Below are 24750 nucleotides of genomic sequence, written 5' to 3' on the forward strand. Positions count from 1 at the left end.
TTGCATGAACTGCACATTTGAGATCTCCCCAGAGTGGCTCAATGATATTGAGGTCAGGAGACTGATATGGCCACTCCAGAACCTTCACTTTATTCTGCTGTAGCCAATGACAGGTCGACTTGGCCTTGTGTTTTGGATCTTTGTCATGTTGGAATGTCCAAGTACGTCCCATGCGCAGCTTCCTGGCTGATGAATGCAAATTTTCCTCCAGTATTTTTTGATAACATACTGCATTCATCTTGCCATAAATTTTGACCAAATTTCCTTTGTATCTCACACATTTCCAAAACATCAGTGATCCACCTCCGTGTTTCACAGTAGGAATGGTGTACCTTTCATCATAGGCCTTGTTGACTCCTCTCCAAATGTAGCATTTATTGTTGTGGCCAAAAAGCAAAATTTTGGTGTCATGACTAGAAAATGACTTTGCGCCAGAAGGTTTAAGTGCTTTTTGGCGTATTATAAGCGTGATACTTTGGGGCATTTGCGTAGTAATGGCTTTCTTCTGGCTACTCGACCATGCAGCCCAACTTTCTTCAAGTGCCTCCTTATTGTGCATCTTGAAACAGCCACACCACATGTTTTCAGAGAGTCCTGTATTTCACCTGAAGTTATTTGTGGGGTTTTCTTTGCATCCCAAACAATTTTCCTGGCAGTTGTGGCTGAAATTAGGGTTGGTCTACCTGACCGTGGTTTGGTTTCCACTTCTTGATTTGAGTTTGAACACTGATTGGCATTCTCAATTCCTTGGATATATTTTGATATCCCTTTCCTGCTTTATACAGTTCAACTACCTTTACCCGCAGATCCTTTGACAATTCTTTTGCTTTCCCCAAGACTAAGAATCTAGAAACCTCAGTGCAGCACTGGATGAAAGGTGCAAGGGTCTGTTAGGAGTCCAGAAACTCATTGACCTTTTATACACAACACTAATTACAAGGATTAAAGGATGGTTACCTTTAATAGCCATTCAAACCCCTTTGTGTCAACTTGTGTGCATGTTATCAGGCCAAAATCACTAGGGTATGTAAACTTTTGATCAGGGTCATTTGGGTAGTTTCTGTTGTCATTATGATTTAAAAAGAGTAAATACAGTTGATTGATAATAAATGGCTCCAGCCAAACACTAACGATGAGTAAAATAAATGTTTTTGTGTTATCATTCATATTCTCTGAATAATGTCCAAGAAATCATAAATTCTACCAGGGTATGTAAACTTATGAGCACAACTGTAGTTTTACACCTACTGTAGCTCTATCATAACCCAATGTCCTTGGATCTGTCTTGGTGAGATACATTCACGAAGTGTAGGGTACTAGGATTTTTAGTTACTGTACTAAAATAAACAAAATGTCATGCATGACTTTCTCTCTCTAAAATGTGGGCAAAATAATGATAGTCATAACTGTGTGTAAATTGTGTATGTATCATTATGCATGATATTAACATGTATCTCTTTTTAATGTTACTAAATGCAGCTAAATAACATAATGTACCAAACAAAGACATATAGACATGTACTAATGAAAGGAGCTCCAGTTTCATTAACAGTGTAATAAGGTTTAACTTGAATATTTCTTGCGGTTTAAACATTTGAAAATTTAATTATTTGCAACTTCTAAGGTTTGTCTGCCCTCTGGTGGAAAATACACACAATCTTCATTATACAGAATGTTACATTTAGCTGGAAAAATATTTCCATAGAGATAAAAAGTTAAAAGAAAACTCAAACCTGGATATAGCTGGCTGTATAGATACATACAATTATTTCTTTCATCTTCCTAGAGCCCAGAGCCTCAAATGTCCTCTCCAGATGTTGTAGTATTATGCTTTTTTTCAGTCACAAATGTGGCAGAAACTGCACCAGTAGATGGCAGTGTGGCACCTCCTGGGTGAATTGCTATTATAGGAGTCTGCAGCTACACAACTCTTGGGGCCAGATTCACGTAGGGCAGCGGCGGCGTAACGTATCGTAGATACGTTACACCGCCGCAATTTTTCATCGCAAGTGCCTGATTCACCAAGCACTTGCGATGAAAACCTACGCCGGCGGCCTCCGGCGCAAGGCGGGCCAATTTAAATGGGCGTGTGCCATTTAAATTAGGCGCGCTCCCGCGCCGGACCTACCGCGCATGCTCCGTTTCCGAACTCCCGCCGTGCATTGCGCGCCGTGACGTCATTTTTCGAACGGCGAAGCGCGTAGCGTAATTCCGTATTCCCGGACGGCTTACGCAAACGACGTTATTTTTTTAATTTCGACGCGGGATCGACAGCCATACTTTATACAGCAATACGATTGCTGTGTAAAGTTAAGGCACCAAAAAAAACTACTAACTTTGCGACGGGAAACTAGACTAGTGGCGACGTAGCGAACGCGAAAAACCATCGGGAATCGCCGTAACTCCTAATTTGCATACCCGACGCTGGTTTACGACGCAAACTCCCCCCAGCGGCGGCCGCGGTATTGCATCTTAAGATCCGACAGTGTAAAACATTTTTTTTCTATGAATCAGTCGCATAGATAGAAACAGAGATACGACGGCGTATCAGCAGATACGCCGTCGTATCTCCACTGTGAATCTGGCCCACTGTGCCTATAGGATTCCCCCATCCACCTTCTAGGATCAATTCTTTTACACAGAATATTTTCTTGTTTTTCTTGTCTTTACCGGGACTAAAATATTGGGATTTATTTACTAAAACTAGAGAGGGCAAAATTAGTTGCAGAGAAACCAATCAGCTTCCAGGTTTTATTGCTAAAGCTTAAATAACCACTTAAGGACCAGAAGGATTTGCCCCCTTAATGACTGAGCCAATTTTGTACGATACGGCACTGTGTCGCTTTATCAATTGCGGGGTCGTGCAACGCTGTAGCCAAACAAAATGTATGTCCTTTTTTTCCACAATAAGAGCTTTCTTTTGGTGGTATTTGATCACCTTTTATTTTTTGCGCTATAAACAAAAAAAGAGTGACAATTGAGAAAAAACACAATATTTTTTACATTTTGCTATAATAAATATCCCCCAAAAATGAAAAAAATAATTTCTTCCTTAGTTTAGGCCAATATGTATTCCACTACATATTTTTGGTAAAAAAAATCTGCAATAAGTATATATTGATTGGTTTGCTCCAAAGTTATTACGTCTACAAAATAGGGGATAGACTTATGGCATTTTTTTTTTACCAGAAATGGCAGTGATCTGCGATTTTTAGGGGGACTGCGATGTTGCGGCAGTCAGATCGGCCACTTTTGACACTTTTTTGGGACCATTGACATTTATACAGTGATCAGAGCTAAAAATAGTCACTGATCACTGTATAAATGTCACTGGCGGGGAAGGGGTTAACACTAGGGGGCGATCAAGGGGTTAAGTGTTCCCTAGGGAGATGTTTCTAACTGTATGGGGGCTGGGCTGACTGGGAGTAGAGAGAGATCGCTGTTCATAATCACTAGGAACAGCAGATCTCACTCTACTCCCCTGACATGCCCCCTGGGACATGCATCGGGCACGCTCTGTGACCACACTGTGCCCTGGACACAGCAGAACACATATCAGGGTAAGGGGCCAAACGCAGCGGCTCTTTTCTGTGATCAATTACAGCTGTCACATTGTAAACAAGATTGCCGGTTGTCGGCTCTGTTTTCCTCACGCAGAGACAGCATTTGTGGAAAGGAGAGCCAATCTGTGTGGGCACAGTGAGTACATTATTTACACTGATAATCAGCGCCCTGATTATCAGTGCAGCCCCATCAGTGCAGCTTATCAGTGCCCACCAGTGTCCACCAGTGCAGCTTATCAGTGCCCATCAGTGTCCATCAGTGCCCATGAGTGCTGCCTCGTCAGTGCCTCTCATCAGTGCGGCTTATCAGTGCCCTTCAGTGTCCATCAGTGCAGCTTGGCAGTGCCCATCAGTTCCACCTCGTCCATGCCTCTCATCATGCCCATCAGTGCAACTCTCAGTACCCATCAGTGCAGCCTCATCAGTGGGCATCTGTCCAAAAAGAATTATCAAAATTTCACATGGGTACAAGTGCTGCATGACTGAGTAATTGTCATTCAGAATGTGACAGTGCTAAAAGCTGAAAAGTGGGCTGGGCAGAAAGGGAGGCGAATGTGACCGATATTGAAGTGGTTAAAGCCTAATTTCAGGTTTACTTTAACTTTAAATAGTTTGTTTGGGCCAACCTCACATTATTGATGGTAAGACCATATTTGGTATTTCTTCAAATATGACTATGATGTTAGATATATTATTGTCAAAAACTCATAATAAAAACCCTGTTTGGACTCAACTGACTCCAGTGACATAAAAGGGATAGGGAAAAGGAAATACACAGCCCACTGTGCAAGTGCAAAAAGTCAAAATGGATTATATCAAAAACACACAAATGGAATAGCCAATGATAAAAACTAAATCATTCACAACGTGTCAATCATACTGTGATAAAAACTCAATGTCCACCATTCTTGCCCCTATCCGGTGACAGTAATAGATTATATATATATATATACAGTACAGACCAAAAGTTTGGACACACCTTCTCATTCAAAGAGTTTTCTTTATTTTAATGACTATGAAAATTGTAGATTCACACTGAAGGCATCAAAACTATGAATGAACACATGTGGAATTATACATAACAAAAAAGTGTGAAACAACTGAAAATATATTTCATATTCTAGGTTCTTCCTTTTGCAGCAGACACATCTCTAGAACTGGTAAGAGGAGACTGTGTGAATCAGGCCTTCATGGTAGAATATCTGCTAGGAAACCACTGCTAAGGAAAGGCAACAAGCAGAAGAGACTTGTTTGGGCTAAAGAACACAAGGAATGAACATTAGACCAGTGAAAATCTGTGCTTTGGTCTGATGAGTCCAAATTTGAGATCTTTGGTTCCAACCCCCGTGTCTTTGTGCGACGCAGAAAAGGTGAACGGATGGACTCTACATGCCTGGTTCCCACCGTGAAGCATGGAGGAGGAGGTGTGATGGTGTGGGGGTGCTTTGCTGGTGACACTGTTGGGGATTTAATCAAAATTGAAGGCATACTGAACCAGCATGGCTACCACAGCATCTTGCAGCGGCATGCTATTCCATCCGGTTTGCGTTTAGTTGGACCATCATTTATTTTTCAACAGGACAATGACCCCAAACACACCTCCAGGCTGTGTAAGGGCTATTTGACCAAGAAGGAGAGTGATGGGGTGCTACACCAGGTGACTACCTCTTGAAGCTCATCAAGAGAATGCCAAGAGTGTGCCAAGCAGTAGCAAAAAAACAAAAGAACAAAAGCTGGACAGCCGCACTCCAAAATTTTCTTTAAAAGAGATGTCTTTATTTTCAACTGTGCATACAGTCACTGCAAGCCCACAAAAATCAGTATGGCCAACGTTTCGCACTGGCGTCAGTGCTTAGTCATGGCTAAGCACTGACGCCAGTGCGAAACGTTGGCCATACTGATTTTTGTGGGCTTGCAGTGACTGTATGCACAGTTGAAAATAAAGACATCTCTTTTAAAGAAAATTTTGGAGTGCGGCTGTCCAGCTTTTGTTCTTTTGTTTTTTTGCTATTACCGCATTGCCAGCACCCTGGTGGCTCAACAACCCCTGATCATCACGAGGCTCACCTGGAGCGGTGAGAATTCTGTCTGTGTGCCAAGCAGTAATCAAAGCAAAAGGTGGCTACTTTGAAGAACCTAGAATATGAAATATATTTTCAGTTGTTTCACACTTTTTTGTTATGTATAATTCCACATGTGTTAATTCATAGTTTTGATGCCTTCAGTGTGAATCTACAATTTTCATAGTCATGAAAATAAAGAAAACTCTTTGAATGAGAAGGTGTGTCCAAACTTTTGGTCTGTACTGTGTGTATATATATATATATATATATATATATATATATATATATATATATATAGAGAGAGAGAGAGAGAGAGAGAGAGGAATGTAAAAGTACAATATCTTCAACATAGCTCCCAACTGTCCCTGATTTCGAGGGACTGTCCCTGATTTCGGGCAATGTCCCTCTGTCCCTCATTCCTCCTCATTTGTCCCTCATTTTGATCTACATAGATGTATATAAAATGCACTTTTTATGTATCAAAAAGTGTTTTCTAGTGCTAAACCTTTCATCTGATTTCTAAATTGCTGCATTTGTAAGTTCTAGAAGTAAATATAAAGGAATAGTAGTGGTAAAAAAAGCACTTGTGGGTTTAACCAATCTTGTTTTTTTGTACAATTCTCCTTTAAGTTGGCGTGGCAGGGGGTGTGTCCTATGCCTGCATACTTTTGCTGATAGGTGTCCCTCATTCCCATCTCAAAAAGTTGGGAGGTATGTCTTCAATCCTGAACAGTAATAAAAACTTGAAACATAGAAATTGCATGCATGTGAATAGGATGTGGAGCTAAGTCGGCTCCTAGTAAGATCTGACCTGGATCCTGGGAAAGAGGCACGCTGGCATATTGTGGTGAGTGTTGTTAATACCTTGATGTATCCAGAAGGGGGGGGGGGGGAATTGCTGAGATATGAAAAGGGGAAGGGACGACACCCTACACCCTGGGTCAACAGTGGTCTAGAGGAGGTATATGGCATTGAAAGATACAGTCACTGAATGTATGTGGCTTGAAACGCCAGAGATTTGAATGCAAAACAATGTCCTGAAACCTCCCTCTCACTGTTGAAAACCTCGATTTGATATCCAGAGTATGCATGCAGGTTGACAGTCCTGGTCCATGGGAGACCATACATGGATCAAAGCATATAGTCCAAAGTCGAAATTGAGAAATTGGATACTTATCAGGTGCTGATGGAAAAACAAATCTTCAGTGCCAGTACCATTGCCAATTTCCAATGAGACCCGTCAGGCATTAGCAAATGTTCATATCCTCCAGTCACAGGGGCAAGGAAACAAGAGTGCCTAACTGGTTTCGCCGATCTCCGCCGGCTGTGCCAGGATAAATCAAGGTATTAACAACACTCACCACAATATGCCAGCGTGCCTCTTTCCCAGGATCCAGGTCTGATCTTCCTAGGATCCCATTCCATTTGGGAGCCAACTGTTGTGGGTAAGGGTCAGTTTTTTTACATTTTTTTTTTTAAATGTTTTAAAAAGGTGTATACATGTAAAGAAAAATCAGTAATAACAAACATCAAAAATGCTTGCACAAAGGGTGAAAAGAATAATAAAATGTTACCATTGTGTTACAGACCATCCTGCGTGACGTGCTTCGTTTCCTCTTGGTCTACCTAGTCTTTCTCTTCGGTTTTGCAGCAGGTATTTATCTTATGCCGAGAAGTTCTATTTAGAAATATATTTAGAAACTCTTTGTAAGGAAGCAATCTTATGTGTCAGTTCTTTATATCAGTGCTTTATTCCCAAAAGTGGAATGCCATGCAATTCCTTGCTTACTCTTCATGGTTGTAACCAGTAGATGTCACTCTTGGCCTTGTAGTTTAGGGAAAGGCAAATTCATAAATCAAAAATGTAAATAAATAAAATGTATGTTTCTAAACTTTCCCAATTATCTATAAAGAAAAAAAAGTTTTGGCTGGTGTTAAAGCGGAAGTAAACCCATCGATCTAACAGTTTCAAAAAGCAGTTAAATTTACGGCATGCCGGAATTGCTAACTGTCACATTGGTTGTGCTCTCAACCAAACTGTCAAACCATCCAATGGCTGGTGTCATAACTGATCACATGTGCAGCATCATGGCAGTTGAAGATTAAACATAGGCCAAGATGGCAGCTTCCTTGCCTGAAAATGATAGGTGGGTTTACTTACACTTTAAGTTTTAAAGTGCGACTCAAGATGAACCTTTCTGTGACCAAAAAATATAAATAAATAGGATGTATAAAAACAAATGAGCCAGTGCAAGACACTTTAATAAACTCTGCCATCTAAGGCTGGATTTACACCTATGCATTTTTAGTGCTTTTTGCATTTTGCACATTTGCACTACAGTCCATTTAACATGGTTTCCTATGGAACACGTTCTGTAGTGCAAATCTGCAAAATGCAAAAAGCACTGAAAATGCATAGGTGTGAATCCAGCCTAAGTCGGACTCAAAGGGGGGCAGCATCATTGTGCATGCTCTCACTGTTGAATATTTTGTTTTCCATAACATTTTATTGATATTTTCCTCGAAAATACAACAAAAGAAATAGCGCATCAGGGAAATTTAGACAAAATGTTTAAAAAACACAGAACAGTAAGGCCCTGTACACACGATCAGTCCATCCGATGAGAATGGTCCGAAGGACCGTTGTCATCGGTTAACCGATGAAGCTGACTGATGGTCTGATGTGCCTACACACCATCAGTTAAAAAAACGATCGAGTCCAACGCGGTGACTCAAAACACAACGGCGTGCCGAGAAAAATTAAGTTCAATGCTTCCAAGCATGCGTCGACTTGATTCTGAGCATGCGCAGGTTTTTTACCAATTTTTTTGCGTACTAACCATTGGGTTTGACCTATCGGTTAGGCGTCTATCGGTTCAATTTTAAAGCAAGTTCTAAAATTTTTGCCCGAAGGATAACTGACCGATGGGGCCCACACACGATGGGTTTGGACCGATGAAAAGGTCCTTCAGTCCATTTTTATCGGCTTGGACCGACCGTGTGTACGCGGCCTTAGGGGTGCACTGCTCACTAGAGTTGGGCCGTACACCCACCTGTTCGCTTTGCACCAGAACTCCCAAACATGTAAAAAATTCAGACCCAAGCCGCAAACTCTATTAACCTCCCTGGCGGTATGATTCTTTCAGAAAAAACATGCTGAAAGCGGTACCATTATTTGCAAGGAAATTTGGCGTTTTATATTGTAGGTCTGTCATTTTTAGAAATAACTCACTTAAATCTGACCAAACAAGCTTCTAATAGGCATCCCGGGTATGACATTTTTTTAAAAACAAAATGATAAATTATAATATAATAAATAATTATAAATAATTATAACAAATAATAATATAATTATAATAAAAATTATTCAATAATGTAATCAAATCAAAATCACTGAAATTTGCTCAGTTGCAGAATTGTTGCTGTCATTATTTTTTTTTTTTATGACGAATTTCCCCACAAATCGCTATCGCACAATTCTGCAAGTGATTATAATTTATTATCGCTGTTTTTTAGCTGATCTAAAACTATTTTTGACATAAAGGGACACTTTTGGTTGCTATGGACAATCTACAGTTTGCAGGGAGAAAGAAAAGTTTTTATTATATAAAATGACATGTAGGGCACAGGACAGACCACTAGGGACAAGGGGGGTGTGTTTTTTTTACATACAGTACTGTAATCTATAAGATTACAGTATACTGTATGTAAAATGTTTGTTTACTTTTTTGAATTTGGCGCCGTTCTCCGTTCCCGTGCGTCGTAACGTCGCAGGGAACGGAGATCGGCGTCACACGGAGGCACTGTGTGAATCGAGCGAAGTCTCGCTCGCTCACACAGCGCGGTGGCATCGCTGGATCCAGGGACAAGGTAAGTAAAACTCCCTGTACATCCAGCGAGGCGAGCCCGAGTCTGACTCGGGGTTACCGATCCTAGCCCAAAAATCTCACCCCGAGTCAGACTCGGGAACACCGCCCAGGAGGTTAAAGTCTATGGGACCCGAACTCGAAAAATCCAAAGTCCCCATTTTGAAGGCTTATATGCAAGTTAATGGCCATAAGGACAGTATGGGGGGATGTATCATTAAAAACATTTTTCTAGAAAAGATTGTTTTTACAGGAGCACCGATTTTTCTGATGCTGAAAGCGAAACAATAAAAATGAAAAATCCCTTTAAATATAGTGCCTGGGGGGTCCCATTAGTCTGCCTGTAAAGTGGAGCCTCTGTACCATGTATAGAACCTGCTACAGTAAAACTGAAATCTCTAAAGACAAAAAAAGTAATTTAAATTGCCATACAATAATTGGCAATACAATACCTTTGCCAGCAATACAAAAAATGTCTATAACAAGGAGTGGGATCCCTCCAAAATCTATACCAGATCTTTTTCCAAGCATGCAGGTTAGGAAAGGACCCCCCCTCCTCAACCATACCAGGCCACATGCTCTCAACATGGGTCATTGCTGGGTCAGTGATGTTACAAGGGGGCGGGGAAACTAGGCGACATTGCAGGGTGCCCCGCCCCTTACCAATATAAGAACTGTCAAATGGCGGAGCAAATAGTTGGTGGTTAGCCTTTTTGCTGGCAGACCGTTTTTTTTGTGTTTTTTTTCGGGTCTGGTGGTGGGCGACGTGATTGATGATGGATCTACATTGGGGGACATTGTTTTTTTTTTTTTTTTTAATAAAGGAATTGTCAAAAACTGTGCGTGTGTTTTTATTTCTTCTTGACACTTCATTTTGGTGAATGAGTAGGGGTACACTGTACAATACTCATTCACATGGGGGGAGGGGGTCTTCCAGATTCTGATAAACCCCCTGCCCACAGGCTGCAAGTGCGTAGTGCATTGTGGGTCACTCAGTGGGCGAACATCCCACCGAGCGATCCGCAATTTCGGGTGTTCACCGAACGTACGATCAGGCAATATTCGTGACAAACTTTTGCTCGGCCTGAACTGCTCGCCCAACTCTACTCTATACTGCTGACTATTTTTATATCATGTTTGTATAATTTTAAATATAGATGATATAAGACATATATATTTTTTTGCAGCTTTGGTTACACTTATTGGTGAAGCTCCTCAGAAGGCTGAGAATAGCACTGATGATGGAAAAAGTGAAGCAGGAACCTCATATTCAGGTCTTTACATCGCTACCTTGGAGCTCTTCAAATTTACTATTGGCATGGGAGACCTGGAGTTCAATGAAAACCTGAAGTTCAAGCACTTTTTCATGTTTCTGCTGATCTTGTACGTGGTACTCACCTATGTTCTTCTCCTGAATATGCTCATTGCTTTAATGAGTGAAACGGTAAATAAAGTCTCTAATGAAAGCAAGAGCGTATGGAAATTACAGGTGGGTTGATTTCTTTAAGTCAAACACAGCCATAACATTACTTTTATTACGTCCAACCACTCAACATGATACAGTCATATAGTTGAAAATTCTTAAGTTTCTGAACTAACCGACAAGTGACGACTGTCTGCTTCTAATCTGACTGTGTTTGAGGTCACTTCTGCCTTTGGTATCAGTGACAGACTCAAGGGAACTGGGTGCAGCCTATAGACGAAATGGGGATGTCAAGTTTTTTGCTTCCACCTTCTTGCAAGATCTGTGGTTTCTCTGTACAGACAGCCACTAAGTATGTTTCCAAAGAATGGAGTGCCTAAAGAACGCAGTCTACAACAAGATGACTAGAAAATGTTAGGGCAGAAGGGACAGAGCCAAACTGCATTCATGAACATCAAACAGTAAACAGAATCCCAATGGGAGACAAGAACATAATGGCCGGCACTGGAAATGTGACAGGCAATGTTCAGTGGTAAACCTACTTGGTCAGTAGACAATGTATTATCAATGTACACAGCTGTTAAAGTGGTTGTAAATCCTGTATAACCACTTTTACCTACAGGTAAGCCTAAATTAAGGTTTGCCTGTCGGTACCGTGAATTTCTCCGTTTAGGAGATATTCACTGTATCCGCTTGTACCAAAGTCATAGGCACATGCGCACTGAAGAAACGGCTCGCTCGTGCCGTTTCTTTAGCTGCTGTGCTATAACCGTCTGCTCCTGTGACGCCATTGCGGCTCCGGCCAATCACAGCGACGGAGCCCGCAAACCCAGATATAACTCCGGGAGACATGTTGCCAGTCACAGCGGTGTGCCGGGACCGCTGCAACAGCATCGTTCTAAGGTAAGTATTTTATAATGAGCTAGTATGCGATGCATCCTAACTCATTATGCCTTTGTCTTGTAGGGTGTTTTTTTTTGTTTTTGTTTTTTACTGTGGGTTTACAACAACTTTAAGTTGAAGTGATTGTCTCCTGTAAATATTATTATTATTTTTACAGGTATTTATAAAGTGTCAACAATTTTTGGCATCACTTTACATATTGAATATTCACATCAGTGTCCCTGCCCTTACAATCTAAAGCCCCTACCTCACCTGCATGCATACACATACTGGGGCCAATTTAGACAGGAGGCCATTACCAGGGGTCAAGTCCTGGGGAAAAAAGTGTGGGAACTCCCACCCAAGATCCACTCCCCCACCAAGAAAAAATGACACGCTCATATGCATAATTACTAACCGCATGTTTTTTTTTTCCGATCCACTGTACCTTAGTAATCCTTTATGTTACTGACCGCTTCCTGTATATGGATTCATCAGGTAGTGTGCGGGTATTCCGTCACTTCCTCGATGCCGCAATGTCTCCTGGCAGCTTTTGTCATTGTTCCCAGGAGACATTGCGGAGGTCTGCCACCAGTTATCGCGGGATTTAGAAAGAAGCAAGTTCTTTCTAAATCCCGCGATAACTCGCGGCCGACCTCCGCAATGTCTCCTTGGAACAATGACAAAAGCTGCCAGGAGACATTGCGGCATCGTTGAAGTGACGGAATACCCACACACTACCCGATGAATCCATATACAGGAAGCGGCCAGTAACATAAAGGATTACTAAGGTTCGCCTGCCCCTGACAGTGACTCGAGCTGGGCATCGCCGCTTAGTGAAGGATTGGCTTGGGCGGCTTGGCTGCTATCGACTGCTCTAGTCCTGCAAAGGGAACTGAGAGGGTAATCCACAAAGATCCGGCGTAACGTAAATTTTCCCATTTAAGTTACACTGCCTTAAAATTTCTACCTAAGTGCCCGATCCACAAAGCACTTACCCAAAAATTTTTGGGCTGTGTAACTTAAATTCCGCCGGCGCAAGGCGTTCCTCTTTTCATGGGGGCGATTCCCATTTAAATTAGGCGCGCTCCCACGCCGGCCGTACTGCGCATGCTTGTGACGTCATTTTCCCGACATGCATAGCGCAAAATTACGTTACGCCGAGCTTTGTGGATCGCGACGGGTCAATAAAGTTGCGTCGGGAAAAAAAAAAGATACGGCGAAAAAAAAAAAATTCAAAACAAAAAAAAAATCGCGTCGCTGGACAAAAGGGTCTGCTTTTACATGGTGTAAACAGTTTACACTTTGTAAAAGCAGCCCTAATTTTGCGTTTGCAAACTAAAACTTACGGAGAAAAAACAAAGCTGAAAAGCTTCGTGGATCTCCGTAAGTGCTAATTTGCATACCCGAGGCGGCATTTCGACACGAAATGCCCCCAGCGGCGGATGCGGTACTGCATCCTAAGATCCGGCAGTGTAAGTCCCTTACACATGTCGGATCTTCTGCCTAACTATGGGAAACTGATTCTGTGGATCAGTTCCATAGTTAGAAACAGGGATACGACGGCGTAACAGCAGTTACGCCGGCATATCCCTTTTGAGGATCTGGCCCTGTGTTCCTGCTGTGAAAAAAGTGCAGCAACACCGTTCCCACGCGTTCCCGCAGGACTTGAGCCCTGGCTATTACCCTCCATCATGTCTTTGGTGTTTGGTAGGAAACCAGAGTACAAGGAGGAAACCCATACAAGCATAGGGAGAACATGTAACCTTTATGCAGGTAGTATCCTGCTTGGAACCTGATGCTGGTTGTCCGTAAGCAAATATTTATCTGATTTCAGCACAGTTCTTCAGATAATCACATGATCTAATAAAAGTCATGCCTTTGCATTTGTATTTTGTTCTGTAATTGCATGTTTTCCCTTTGCAGTCTTTCCTGTAATCTTCTGTCTGTATTAATACCACAAAACTACATCTGCAAATCTATAATTACAGCCAGCCCTACAGTATTTAAAGTATAAGTGCACTTTTAAACAAATTGCACTGATCCTTTTTGCCCCCTGAAATGACCCTCTTGCTAGTTGAACGGGCCCATTCAATGTTTACACAATTTGAAAATAAACTTCCATAAATCCCCATTGACTTCTAAAGGACCTGCTGTGTCACCACAGATAATTTTTTGTGAGTGCATAGATGTAAACTGCTGTAGAATGAAACTTAGGGCCAGATCCACAAAAGGGATACGACGGCGTTTCTCCTGATACGCCGTCGTATCCCTGTTTCTATCTATGCGACTGATTCATAGAATCAGTTACGCATAGATATCCCTAAGATCCGACAGGTGTAATAGTTTTACACTGTCGGATCTTAGGATGCAGTACCGCGGCCGCCGCTGGGGGGAGTTTGCGTCGTAAACCAGCGTCGGGTATGCAAATTAGGCGTTACGGCCGATCTACAACGGTTTTTCGCGTTCGCTACGTCGTCCGTAGTCAAGTTTCCCGTCGCAAAGTTAGTCGTTTTTTTTGGTGCCCTAACTTTAGTCAGCAAGTGTATTGCTGTCTAAAGTATGGCCGTCGTTCCCACGTTGAAATTCAAAATTTAACATCGTTTGCGTAAGCCATCCGGGAATACGGAAGTACGCTACGCGCGTCGCCGTTCAAAAAAATTACGTCACGGCGCGCAAAGCACGGCGGGAGTTAGGAAACGGAGCATGCGCAGTAGGTCCGGCGCGGGAGCACGCCTAATTTAAATGGCACACGCCCATTTGAATTGGCCCGCCTTGTGCCGGAGGCCGCGGGCGTAGTTTTCATTGCAAGTGCTTGGTGAATCAGGCACTTGCGATGAAAAATTGTGGCGGTGTAACTTATCTAGGATAAGTTACGCCGCCGCGATTCTACGTGAATCTGGCCCTAAGTATTCAGATGGGGAGGGGAAGGGTGCGCTGCTTTAGCCTGAGGAGGAGGCAACAAGGATAATGGCATTTGCTTAAAAGTTTTCTTATCCTTTAAAGTATATGCAAAGCCTACACATGTTTAATTTTTTTTTTATAGAGTAGGGAGTAGTTAAAACCCCTGTTAAGTTTATTTTTGCAATTTTTGGCAAATCAGGCAGATTTCCATATACTTCCTGTCCAGCAGATTTAACATGAAGTAAACAAAAATCTTTCCAAAGTGTGGGTTAGACTGTACAGTTGTCACTTGTGCCCATAGGAAGAAGTCCTCTCTATTTTTGTTCAAGTGACTTTTTAAAATTCTGGATTTTCTGTTACGCTCAATCTTGATGACAATGGTCAGTACGACAAATGGAGAGTTTGAATCCATCCAGCTGGGGCATAGACTCAACTAAAAAATGGAAACAGCTGCTAACACTTCCCTGCATTGCTTGAAACTAAAAGGTACCCAAGGCAGATTGCGGTTCTGTCAGTAAGGGAGGCATTGGTCCTGTGTTCCTGCAAAGAAGGAGCATGATCAAAACCTTCCCCTAATAAAAGCACCTCCTACACAGTAAACAAGCACTGGCTAGGCACACAGTTAACCCTTTCATTGCCCTAGATCAGGGGTCTCCAAGGGCCAGATGTGGCCTCTTGCTAGCCTTTATCTGGCCCTTGGTTCACTATTTCTCCTACTGATATAATGCACTATTCTTCCCACTGACACCAACAAGGGGGCGCTATTTCTTCCACTGATACCAATGATGGGATACTATTCCTCCTATTGATAGGGGCACTACTCCTCCTCCTACTGACCACCAACCCTGAGGCCATATTTATTCTCACTGATGCTGGGCCCAGGACATTTTCTGCACCCACTGTCCACAATCCGGCCCTTCTAAATTCTAATGGACAATAAACTGGCCCTTTGTTGGAAAAGTTTGGAGACCCCTGCCCTAGATGTTTAACCCCTTCCCTCCCAGTGTCATTAGTACAGTGACAGTCACTATATTAGTGTTATTGGTGCCCAAAAAGTGTCAAAAGTGTCCAATTTGTCCGCCGCAATATCGCAGTCCACTATACTGTAAGTCACTGATAAGCCATTACTAGTAAAAAAATAAAATATCCATAAATATATCCCGTAGTTTGTAGACACAATTTTTCTAAATATTTTTTTTTGTTTGTTTATAGCACAAAAAATAAACAACACAGAGGTGATCAAATACACCAGAAGAAAGCTCTATTTATAGTGGGAAAAAAGTGACATACATTTTATTTATTTGCACGACTGCGCAATTGTCAGTTAAAGTAACGCAGTGCCGTATTGCAAAAAATGGCCCGGTCATGATGGGGGTTATAACTTTTGTAGGTCAAGTGGTTAAGAACTTTTTAGGTTCAAAGGACAATTTGCCCAAAGAGGAGAACACAGATACATATAAACAAATCATTTACATATAATCAAAAGTGCTGAGTTAGGCATAAGGATGCTCAGCTGTGATATTTGCTGTTGCTTTTGGCACCATTAATAAAGTAGTATTCTGTATTTATAATTTTTTTTACTTTTTATCATTATTTCACAGAGAGCCGCAACAATCCTGGATATTGAGAGGTTCCTGCCTAAGCGCATTAAGGAAAAGTTTAGGTCTGGCCGGTTGCTTACAGTGGGGTCAAAGCCTGATGGAAAGCCAGATAAAAGATGGTGCTTTAGGTAAGAACAAATAATAACACATATACCTATTAACTGAAGGCAATAAACCGCTCTGGCTGAACTAAACTAAACCAAACTAAAAAGGAAATTACAGTAATGGGTATATTTTACTATATAAACTATAATATCATCTTCTATTATTAATCTATGGGGTTGATTTACTAAAACTGGAGAGTGCAAAATCTGGTGCAGCTGTGCATGGTAGCCAATCAGCTTCTCACTTCATCTTGTACAATTAAGCTTTGACAAGAAACCTGAAAGCTGATTGGGTTCTATGCAGAGCTGCACCAGATTGTGCATGCTCCAGTTTTAGTAAATGCTACTATGCATATACACAGACTATCATCAATTTATTACATGCTATACAGTATATTACTAGTATTATAATTATCACCTTCCCCTCTACTATCACAGACATGTTTAAAATAATCCTGGAGCTGTAATCTGCAAATTGTAGTAACCCATAGCAACCAATTCTAAGTCAACTGCAATAGTAATGTAGCACCCTCCTAGTTAGAATAGGCTGCTAGGCCAAGTTTTGTTTTATCTCCTCTGTAATCAGTGGAGCAAAGGTTGAATAACTAAAGCTGCACAGAGTTTTACAGGCTGCTGCTCTGTTATTCCTGTTATTCCCCCCTTTCTAGAGCATAGTGGGAGGGCAGAGACTGCAACCTAAATATTTATGGGACTTCAGCCGATCCCTGGGGAGATGTGCCCAGAAGATGTGGAAGAGTCCAAAAATAGTCTGAGTCCTGTGCAGCAAAGGCAGCTTGCAGTATGTGGGTGTAGGGCAGTGTATCCTGAGTTCAGCCTGTTGGAGGAGACCCCTGTTGAGGGACTTGCCCTCTTAGGCAGAAGGCGGTGAAGGAAGCCAGCCTAAAGACACGAGGTCCCAGCTAAACTTAGCTGGGGGGGTCTATTTGCAAAGCAACTCAAGAATCCAGAGGGTCAGAAGAGAGCGCATGGGATAGAGCCGTTGGGAAGCTGTGGGAGAAAGCCCAAGTTGTCCAAGAGGCAGTGTGAGTCTATCACTAGAAAGAGCCTGAAGGGTTATCGCCAGGAGGAAAGCAATTATCCTGGTGGCTAAGTGCATGCAAGACCCCAGTTTTGCAATGGTGACAGTGAGTTACCTGAGACTGTGAGTGAAGTACAGGTCATATGCAGCTAAATATTTGATAAGACTTTGCTGGGAAAGTGAAGACAAAGTTGTGCATAGATTCCAAGAGTTGTGCACATCAGTCAGAAATATAGTAGTCCTCAAGTTGTTAAAGTTCACGTTATACTGCTCTGGGGTATCCTATGCTCCTTCTCCCCATCCAAGTTAATTGTTCTTCAATATAAACACAAAAATAAATCCCTAGTGATCCTTGAGCCAAAGGACGCTGAAAATGCTGTGTGCCTGGTTGTGCATGCTGTGAATGGGAGAAATAGGCCCAAATTACGAGTGGCTCCTGTGGGGGGGGGGGGGGGGTACTGCTACAGTAATAAGAAATATAATTGGTTGATATGGGATATTACTTTGTGAACATTATGATTGTTCTTTCCTTGTCTACAGAATAAGCCTAGTCGTCTGTAATCTCCAACCCCAGTGGCAACCAGTATCAGTATAGTGACTCTCTTATCTAAGGCCAATTTTTAGAACCTCCATTCAACTGCTGGCCAAATAAAAAGCCTTAGGCCTCGCACACAGGACCGTTTTCCTCGACAGAATCCATCAAGAAACTTGGTGGCAGAGCTTTTTTGCAGAGGAAAACGGTCGTGTGTATGCTTTTCATCGAGAAAACTGTAGAGGAATTCGACGAGGAAAAAAGAGAACAAGTTCTCTTTTTCCTCGACGGGAGTCTCAATTTCCTCGTCGTGTTCCTCGTCGGGCTAGTTTTCCATGAGACGGGAGCGCACCTTCGGTAAAAGTAGCGTTCATAATGGAGATAGCACATTTGTCACGCTGTAACAGACTGAAAAGTGCAAATCGGCTCTTTCCAAACTTTTACTTAACACGCAGTAACATGAGATTAGCAAAAGCAGCCCCAAGGGTTGTGCCAGTGGAATCGAACTTCTCCTGCCATCGTATGTGTTGTACGTCACCGCGTTTGAGAACGAGGAGATTTGGTCTTGACCGTGTGTACGCAAAGAAAGCTTGTCATGTTTCTCCACAAGCCTGACAAGGAACTCGTCGAGGAAAACGATGTTTCATTTACGACGAGTTCCTCGGTCGTGTGTACGAGGCCTGGTTCATTATATTCACTATGCATCGAATAACAGCTAGAAAAAATTGAGCATTGTCAAAGACACTGGAAGGGGGTCCCAGCTTTTATGTGATCCACATCTACAAAAAATGGACCATTAAGTTCCCAGAAGGCCCTTCTATGTACAAATAATATGTCTGCCCCGCCCCAACCACCGTCAACAATTATACTCCCTTTCCTCCGTTCAACACACATGTCTGTTTTTGCTAGTTTTACCCCACACAATATTTAAATATACTATCTTTTGTTAGAGATTATTCTCTGAACTATCAACAAATTATATATCTTATATTGCTACACTACAGGGTGGAAGAAATACAGTGGGAATCATTTGGAGAGAATATGTCCTGCATTAATGAGGAGGAGCCTGGTGACAAAGAAAATGCACACAAGCTTTATAAACGACCAAAAGGTAAGAAGATTGAGGAATGATATCCTATACGTACATTATACGTACATTGCTTGCTATGTTACTATGTTTATATTGCATCATAGGTGAGCATGTAGCCTAAATATACATCCTGCTCATACTGATGATGATCATTTAAAAGTAATATTTCATCAACTTAATCAGTTGAATTGAAATGTAAAAATTGAAAAGCGATAGAGTGGTCTTAACAGAGTGTGAATATTTAGCGATTGCTTCTAGGTGTAAGTGCTTTTGGGTATATGCTCCCTGTTTCCTCCTCCTGTGTGACAGTGCTCAGGTCTAACAACCAAGCACTAGGTATGAGCACTGTCATGTGACAGAGGGACCGATGTCATCATTCCCCCTAGTGTCTGACATCTGCCAACATTGACGATTTTAGTGCTGACTGTGATGAAAGAAGGAGCAGCAGAGCGCTGGTAATTTGAGCATACTGTACATGGATCGGAAGGCCCCTTTACACAGACACTATGACTGTACCCTGAATGGGAAAGGTGACAATGTCCCTTTAGGCTGCCTTTTCGTGTTTTTGAGCAGTGAAAAAAAGGGAAGTTGACTTTAGTAATATCTCACAGATTCAAATTTGAGAATGCAGCTGTTACTTTCAGAACTGATTGGTAAATGTAGGTGCAATTCACAAATCTAGAACCCCAGAAATAGGATCCTTATTTTTAAAAAGTGACAGGTTTTCCAGTAAAAAAAATATTTGAGAATTAACTTTACATGGCTAAAAAAAAAAGTACTTATCCTGGTGTGGAGCTTCCTGAATTGAGCCTTAGGCCCCTTTCAGACAAAGCGGATCCGTCCAAGCAGACCCGCCTGCTTGGTGGGGGATCACAGCAGGCAGGTGGCAGGTCCGCTCCGCTATGCAGAGCAGACACGGACACAGCCCACTCTCCTCAATGGAGCAGTCGGATGGAAATGAACTTCATGTCCATTTCCATCTAAATGTCATGCGATCCAATCTGCCGGATATGTTTGCCATTGATCTGTTTTTAGCGGATTTTACCAGATCAGATGCCAGATGAGTGTCAGCTGGCATCTGCCACCTGGAACCTTCACTTAAAAGTGGCATTCCAATTAAAATTATTTAGCCTAAATAAAGGTGCTTAATGGACTTTTGTTAGTATCAGGATTGCTTCTCTTCCTATACAAGTGTAAGTAAATGCAAAAGCATATTAAAACATGCCAAATGTGATCAGAAAGAGATCAGTTATGGGTCAATTATCCCTGTCAATGCATTCTAAATGATTTCAGAAGCCTCTTAAAGCTTAAACTGGAAGTAAACCCTCCCATCATTTTCAGCCAAGGAAGCTGCCATCTTGGCCTCTGTTTGATCTTCAACTGCTATGATGCTGCACATGTGATTAGTTATGACACCAGCCATTGGATAGTTTTACAATTTGGTTGGGATCACAACCAATGTGACACTTACATTCTTGGCAAATTCCGGGAATGTAACTGTTTTTTGAAAGTTTAGATAAAATAAAAATAAAAATCAGCACAAGAGACATTATTTACTGTTAATCCGATGTGTCCCTTGTGCTGTTGGCTTCTGAATTCCTTGCAATCTTCCTCCTTCGATGCCCATGAAGTATGAGCAGATGATCGTGAGGTCCTCCCCCCTCCAGTTAAGCTGTGGTTTTGGCTTCTATGAATGTCAGAGCTGGGCCAAAAGGGCAGACATACTATAGATAAAACAATCTTGAAGAGTGTATGTTAGAGCGCCCTCCATTCTTTTAACCCCCATCACCCTTAAAATGATAACGGCGCAGGGTTTGGTGCATCGTACAATGAAAATTCCAGTGAATTAAGTTGCCAGCAGCACAACGGACACATTGGATTAATAACAAAACTTGTGCTGATTGTATTTGTATTTTTTCGAAATTTAGGCTTTAAACCGGTAGGCAACGTGTAGAGGAAGCAGGAGAGAAAGAGGAACTTACGTAGCCCTGGTATCAGGAAGTACATCCCACTTCCTTCATACTGGCTCTATAAGGTGGTATGTGTGTGCCGTGTATGCAGTGCATTACAGTGACCTTAGTGTAAGGTGTATCAAGTGATTTATTGTATTTTAGCACAGCATCAGTGTTCCATAAAGCATTAGTAGCTTTATGGTGTCTTTTGTTGGCTGGAAATGCACTTTCATTCAAAAGCATATACGCCCTAGAGATCCTGGAAAGGCAGTGCATGTGGACAATAATATTACTATCAACATGTAATTCTATATCTTTGTTTCATTTTATCATTTAGCTCAGCATCATTTTGAAAAGTAACATTTCGTACTGAAAGGTTTAACAACATACATCGAACAGGAAATGTAACATGTCATTTCATTACTTTTCAGGATGGAGTCATTGGGTCTCCCGAGCTCAAGAAAAGGCAAAGGAAGAAGAGTTAGAGCCTCTAAAGTCCGTGTCCACAAGCCCATCAAATGATGAAAAAGTCTGAAGCAGGAAGCTGAGGCCTAAGGATAGCCATGACTCCTCATCCTGGCTATTCTCTTCATCAAATAGACATCTCATCAATAAGGGAATATAATTAAAAACAAAAATCCTAATTGAATTTAAAATGTGGACTTTAATATGATGCTGTAAAACAATAAAGCTGCAAAGGTTGCAGTGATACTTAAAATAATTAAATAATTAAAATGCCGGGCCTTGTAAGTAATGTTACCTTCTCCATAGCAATCAACAGCAGCTGTTATTTTTGCAGTTTGCAGATGAAAATGTTTGATCTGATTGGTTGCTGTGATCAATACTGACATTTTTTTTCTTTCAGCTTCTTTTAATGCCAAAGACAAAGCCATCCTTTGCTACAATTTCCGAAAGTTAGAAGCTATTACATTTAAATCTTCTATAACACAAAGTATTCTCAAGGTCCTCTGTTACAGACAAATTCTACAGGTTGATGGTAAATGAGGACAACTGACCACTACATAGAGTCAGCACTGAAATAAATGATTCCTATGGGGAAAAGAACCAATCCTGATTGAGCTTAGAACGTTCAGTGTTTTAGAGAGAGGATATAAAGGATTTCATTGCCGACTTCTTTTTGAAAATGATAACTGCCTGGATGTCATGCTGTTCCACTGGCTTCAGTTCTTTGAGACACTAGCTTTAAACAAATACATAGTATGTAGATCGAGAGTTCTGACCTCACTCTAAGGCCTCGTACACACGACCAGTTTCCTCGGCAGAATTCAGCTTCCGACCGAGTTTCTGGCTGAATTCTGCCGAGGAAACTGGTCGTGTGTACACTTTCGGCCGAGGAAGCCGACGAGGAGCTCGACGAGGAAATAGAGAACATGTTCTCTATTTCCTCGTTGTTCTATGGGAGCTCTCGTCCCGCCGAGCTCCTCGGCGGCTTCAGTGCTGAACTGGCCGAGGAACTCGATGTGTTTGGCACGTCGAGTTCCTCGGCCGTGTGTACGAGGCTTAACTCTCTAATTGACATGCTTTTTCCTGCCAGTGTTTCAGATAATATTAAAGCCCACCTCTGGGCACATTACAAATGAAACATAATTGCCCCATCATTAAAAGTCTTTTAGGACCAGCTAGCACATAGTATTACTCACCTTATTTTATGGCGCCATGATCTTCCTTCAAGTTGGTTTTGGTTGTGATGGCTGCCCTGCCAAAGCCACTCTCCATGCCAGTCTTTGACTGATCTTGTTGCCACCCCTCTCGCCGACACTGTAATAAGTTCTGGACTAGCCTTTTTTTTTGCACTTCTTCGTAAAGTGTGTTGTTAGACATGTATTCCAACGGGCATAGTTCACACCAGTGCGCTCAGTTCAGTGCTTTCAACAAAAGTACAACCAGCTGATTTATTATCATTTTTTGTCCAGAATGCATCAAAATGCATATAACTGCACCAGAATGCCTAATGAAAATAAGGACTTTCAAGTGTGAAAATATAAAAAAAGGAACAAATGTACTGGACTGCATTAAAAACATGTGAAGAATGTGTGTAACTGCATTCGCAAAAAACGCATCTGGAATGCTGAAATTGTGGTGTAAGCAAGCACACGCTCGTTTCCATGCACCCTTCTATGTCCAAAACGTACTACAGTTGCAGTCAGCAGCAGGTGTCAATGTTAAGTTAATGACACCCCAAATGCAGGTTGGCAAATGCAGTGCGTTTGCCTGTACTGGATCGCATGGTACAAAAGTGCCATGTGATCTGGTTGCTTAGCATTTTTTTAAGTAGTGCATGCACTACTTTTGCTGAGTTCCAGGGGAATTCAGCCCTTACAAAATGAGTGGGCTCTTCCTGGTGTGAACCGACCTTAAAGCCAGAGACATCCAGGAAATGAATATTCTTAAAGTGGAAGTAAACCCATCCATAAAACTGTTTCATTTCCGGCACGTGCTGGAAATGTAACACTCCCATTGGTTGTGCTCTCCACCAAACTGTCAATCAAACCATCCAATGGCTGGTGTCTAAACTGATCACATGTGCAGCATCATGGCAGTTGTAGATTAAACAGAGGCAAAGATGGCAGCTTCCTTGGCTGAAAACGAAAGGAGGCTTTACTTACACTTTAAGGGAGTTGGGCAGAGGCAGGCCCTGGTTTTCTTTCACAATAGCTTTCCTTTAAAGGAATAGATCTCTGAATACTTACCCTGAAAAGATTTACATTTGCCCCCATATTTAGCTTTACATACTTTAGGTTCAGTTTATTGAGCTTATTTGTTTACTTGCCATACCAACCACTTATTTTCTGCAATGAGATCTAAAAATGTATCAGCTTAATACATATTATATTGCATTTTTGGTAACTTGTTTGATGAAAAATTTTGGGAAGGCATTACAATTATATATCTCTAAATCATGAACCTCATTTTTTACATAATCTAACATAGGTTTGTTAATGATCTGGTTGAGTATTATGGTTTCTATTGGCCTATGAATTCTGCATTGCCTTATTGCCATTAAATCTGACCCCCACAGGTGCATGCTTTAGTTTCAAGATACCTATATGAGTGTCATTTGTAATCTGCGGTTTACGTGTTGACAGTGGATATTAAATATATGATTCTTATCTCTTTATCCACACTGCTGCACTGGTTATAAATAGAGTCTGCCTTTATAACTGTTCTGTTTATATATTATTTTTGTATGGAATCGTGCATTTTTATCATTCTGTATTGTACATTGTATATTCATAATAAACATTGTTGGCAAACCACTGAGATGTTCATTTGACAGACCTTTGATGTTATAGGGTTACCCTTTTAGGAGAGAACTATGGGGGCAGTCTTTCCTGACTTCCTTGGAATAATGCTAAGGCAAGAGCTGCCGTTTTGACCTTCAGGACTATAAAATGGTAGGATTATGGAACCCCGGCCCTCTCTTATTCCCCATAACATATGGGTATGCATAGCTCCTAACAGTGGCGGCCCGTCCATAGGGGGCGCTCGGGCGCCGCCCCCCCAAGCTGTAAAAAAAAAATAAATAAAAAAAAAAAATAAAAAAAAAATGTCACTTTAAGAGTGACCAGGCGCCGGACATGCGGCGGTCTATGGGAAGCTTCCCAGCCTGCAATCAGCTGATCGCAGGCTTGGAAGCTGATTTGCCCGTGTTTAGGGCGTGTGCAGGGGGCAAGCTGTGCGCCCGCACACACTCCCACTGTCATTTGATT

At 41.7% G+C, this 24750-nt stretch overlaps 1 protein-coding gene across 2 annotated transcripts in view; it reads left to right on the forward strand.

Moving 5' to 3' along the window:
• The window catches only part of LOC120927741 (transient receptor potential cation channel subfamily V member 1-like), a 112475-nt gene extending 90358 nt beyond the window's left edge, over positions 1–22117 (forward strand). For both annotated transcript variants that reach the window (XM_040338628.1, XM_040338629.1), the window contains exons 12-16: positions 7214–7280; positions 10680–10981; positions 16303–16430; positions 18982–19088; positions 21451–22117. In XM_040338628.1, coding sequence (XP_040194562.1) covers positions 7214–7280; positions 10680–10981; positions 16303–16430; positions 18982–19088; positions 21451–21554 — 708 coding nt within the window. In that variant the 3' untranslated portion in view covers positions 21555–22117. The remainder of the gene's footprint in view (positions 1–7213; positions 7281–10679; positions 10982–16302; positions 16431–18981; positions 19089–21450) is intronic.
• The last annotated feature ends 2633 nt before the right edge of the window (positions 22118–24750 follow it).

Source organism: Rana temporaria, chromosome 2 (genome assembly GCF_905171775.1).
Source record: "Rana temporaria chromosome 2, aRanTem1.1, whole genome shotgun sequence".
NCBI classification, from domain to species: Eukaryota; Metazoa; Chordata; class Amphibia; order Anura; family Ranidae; genus Rana; species Rana temporaria.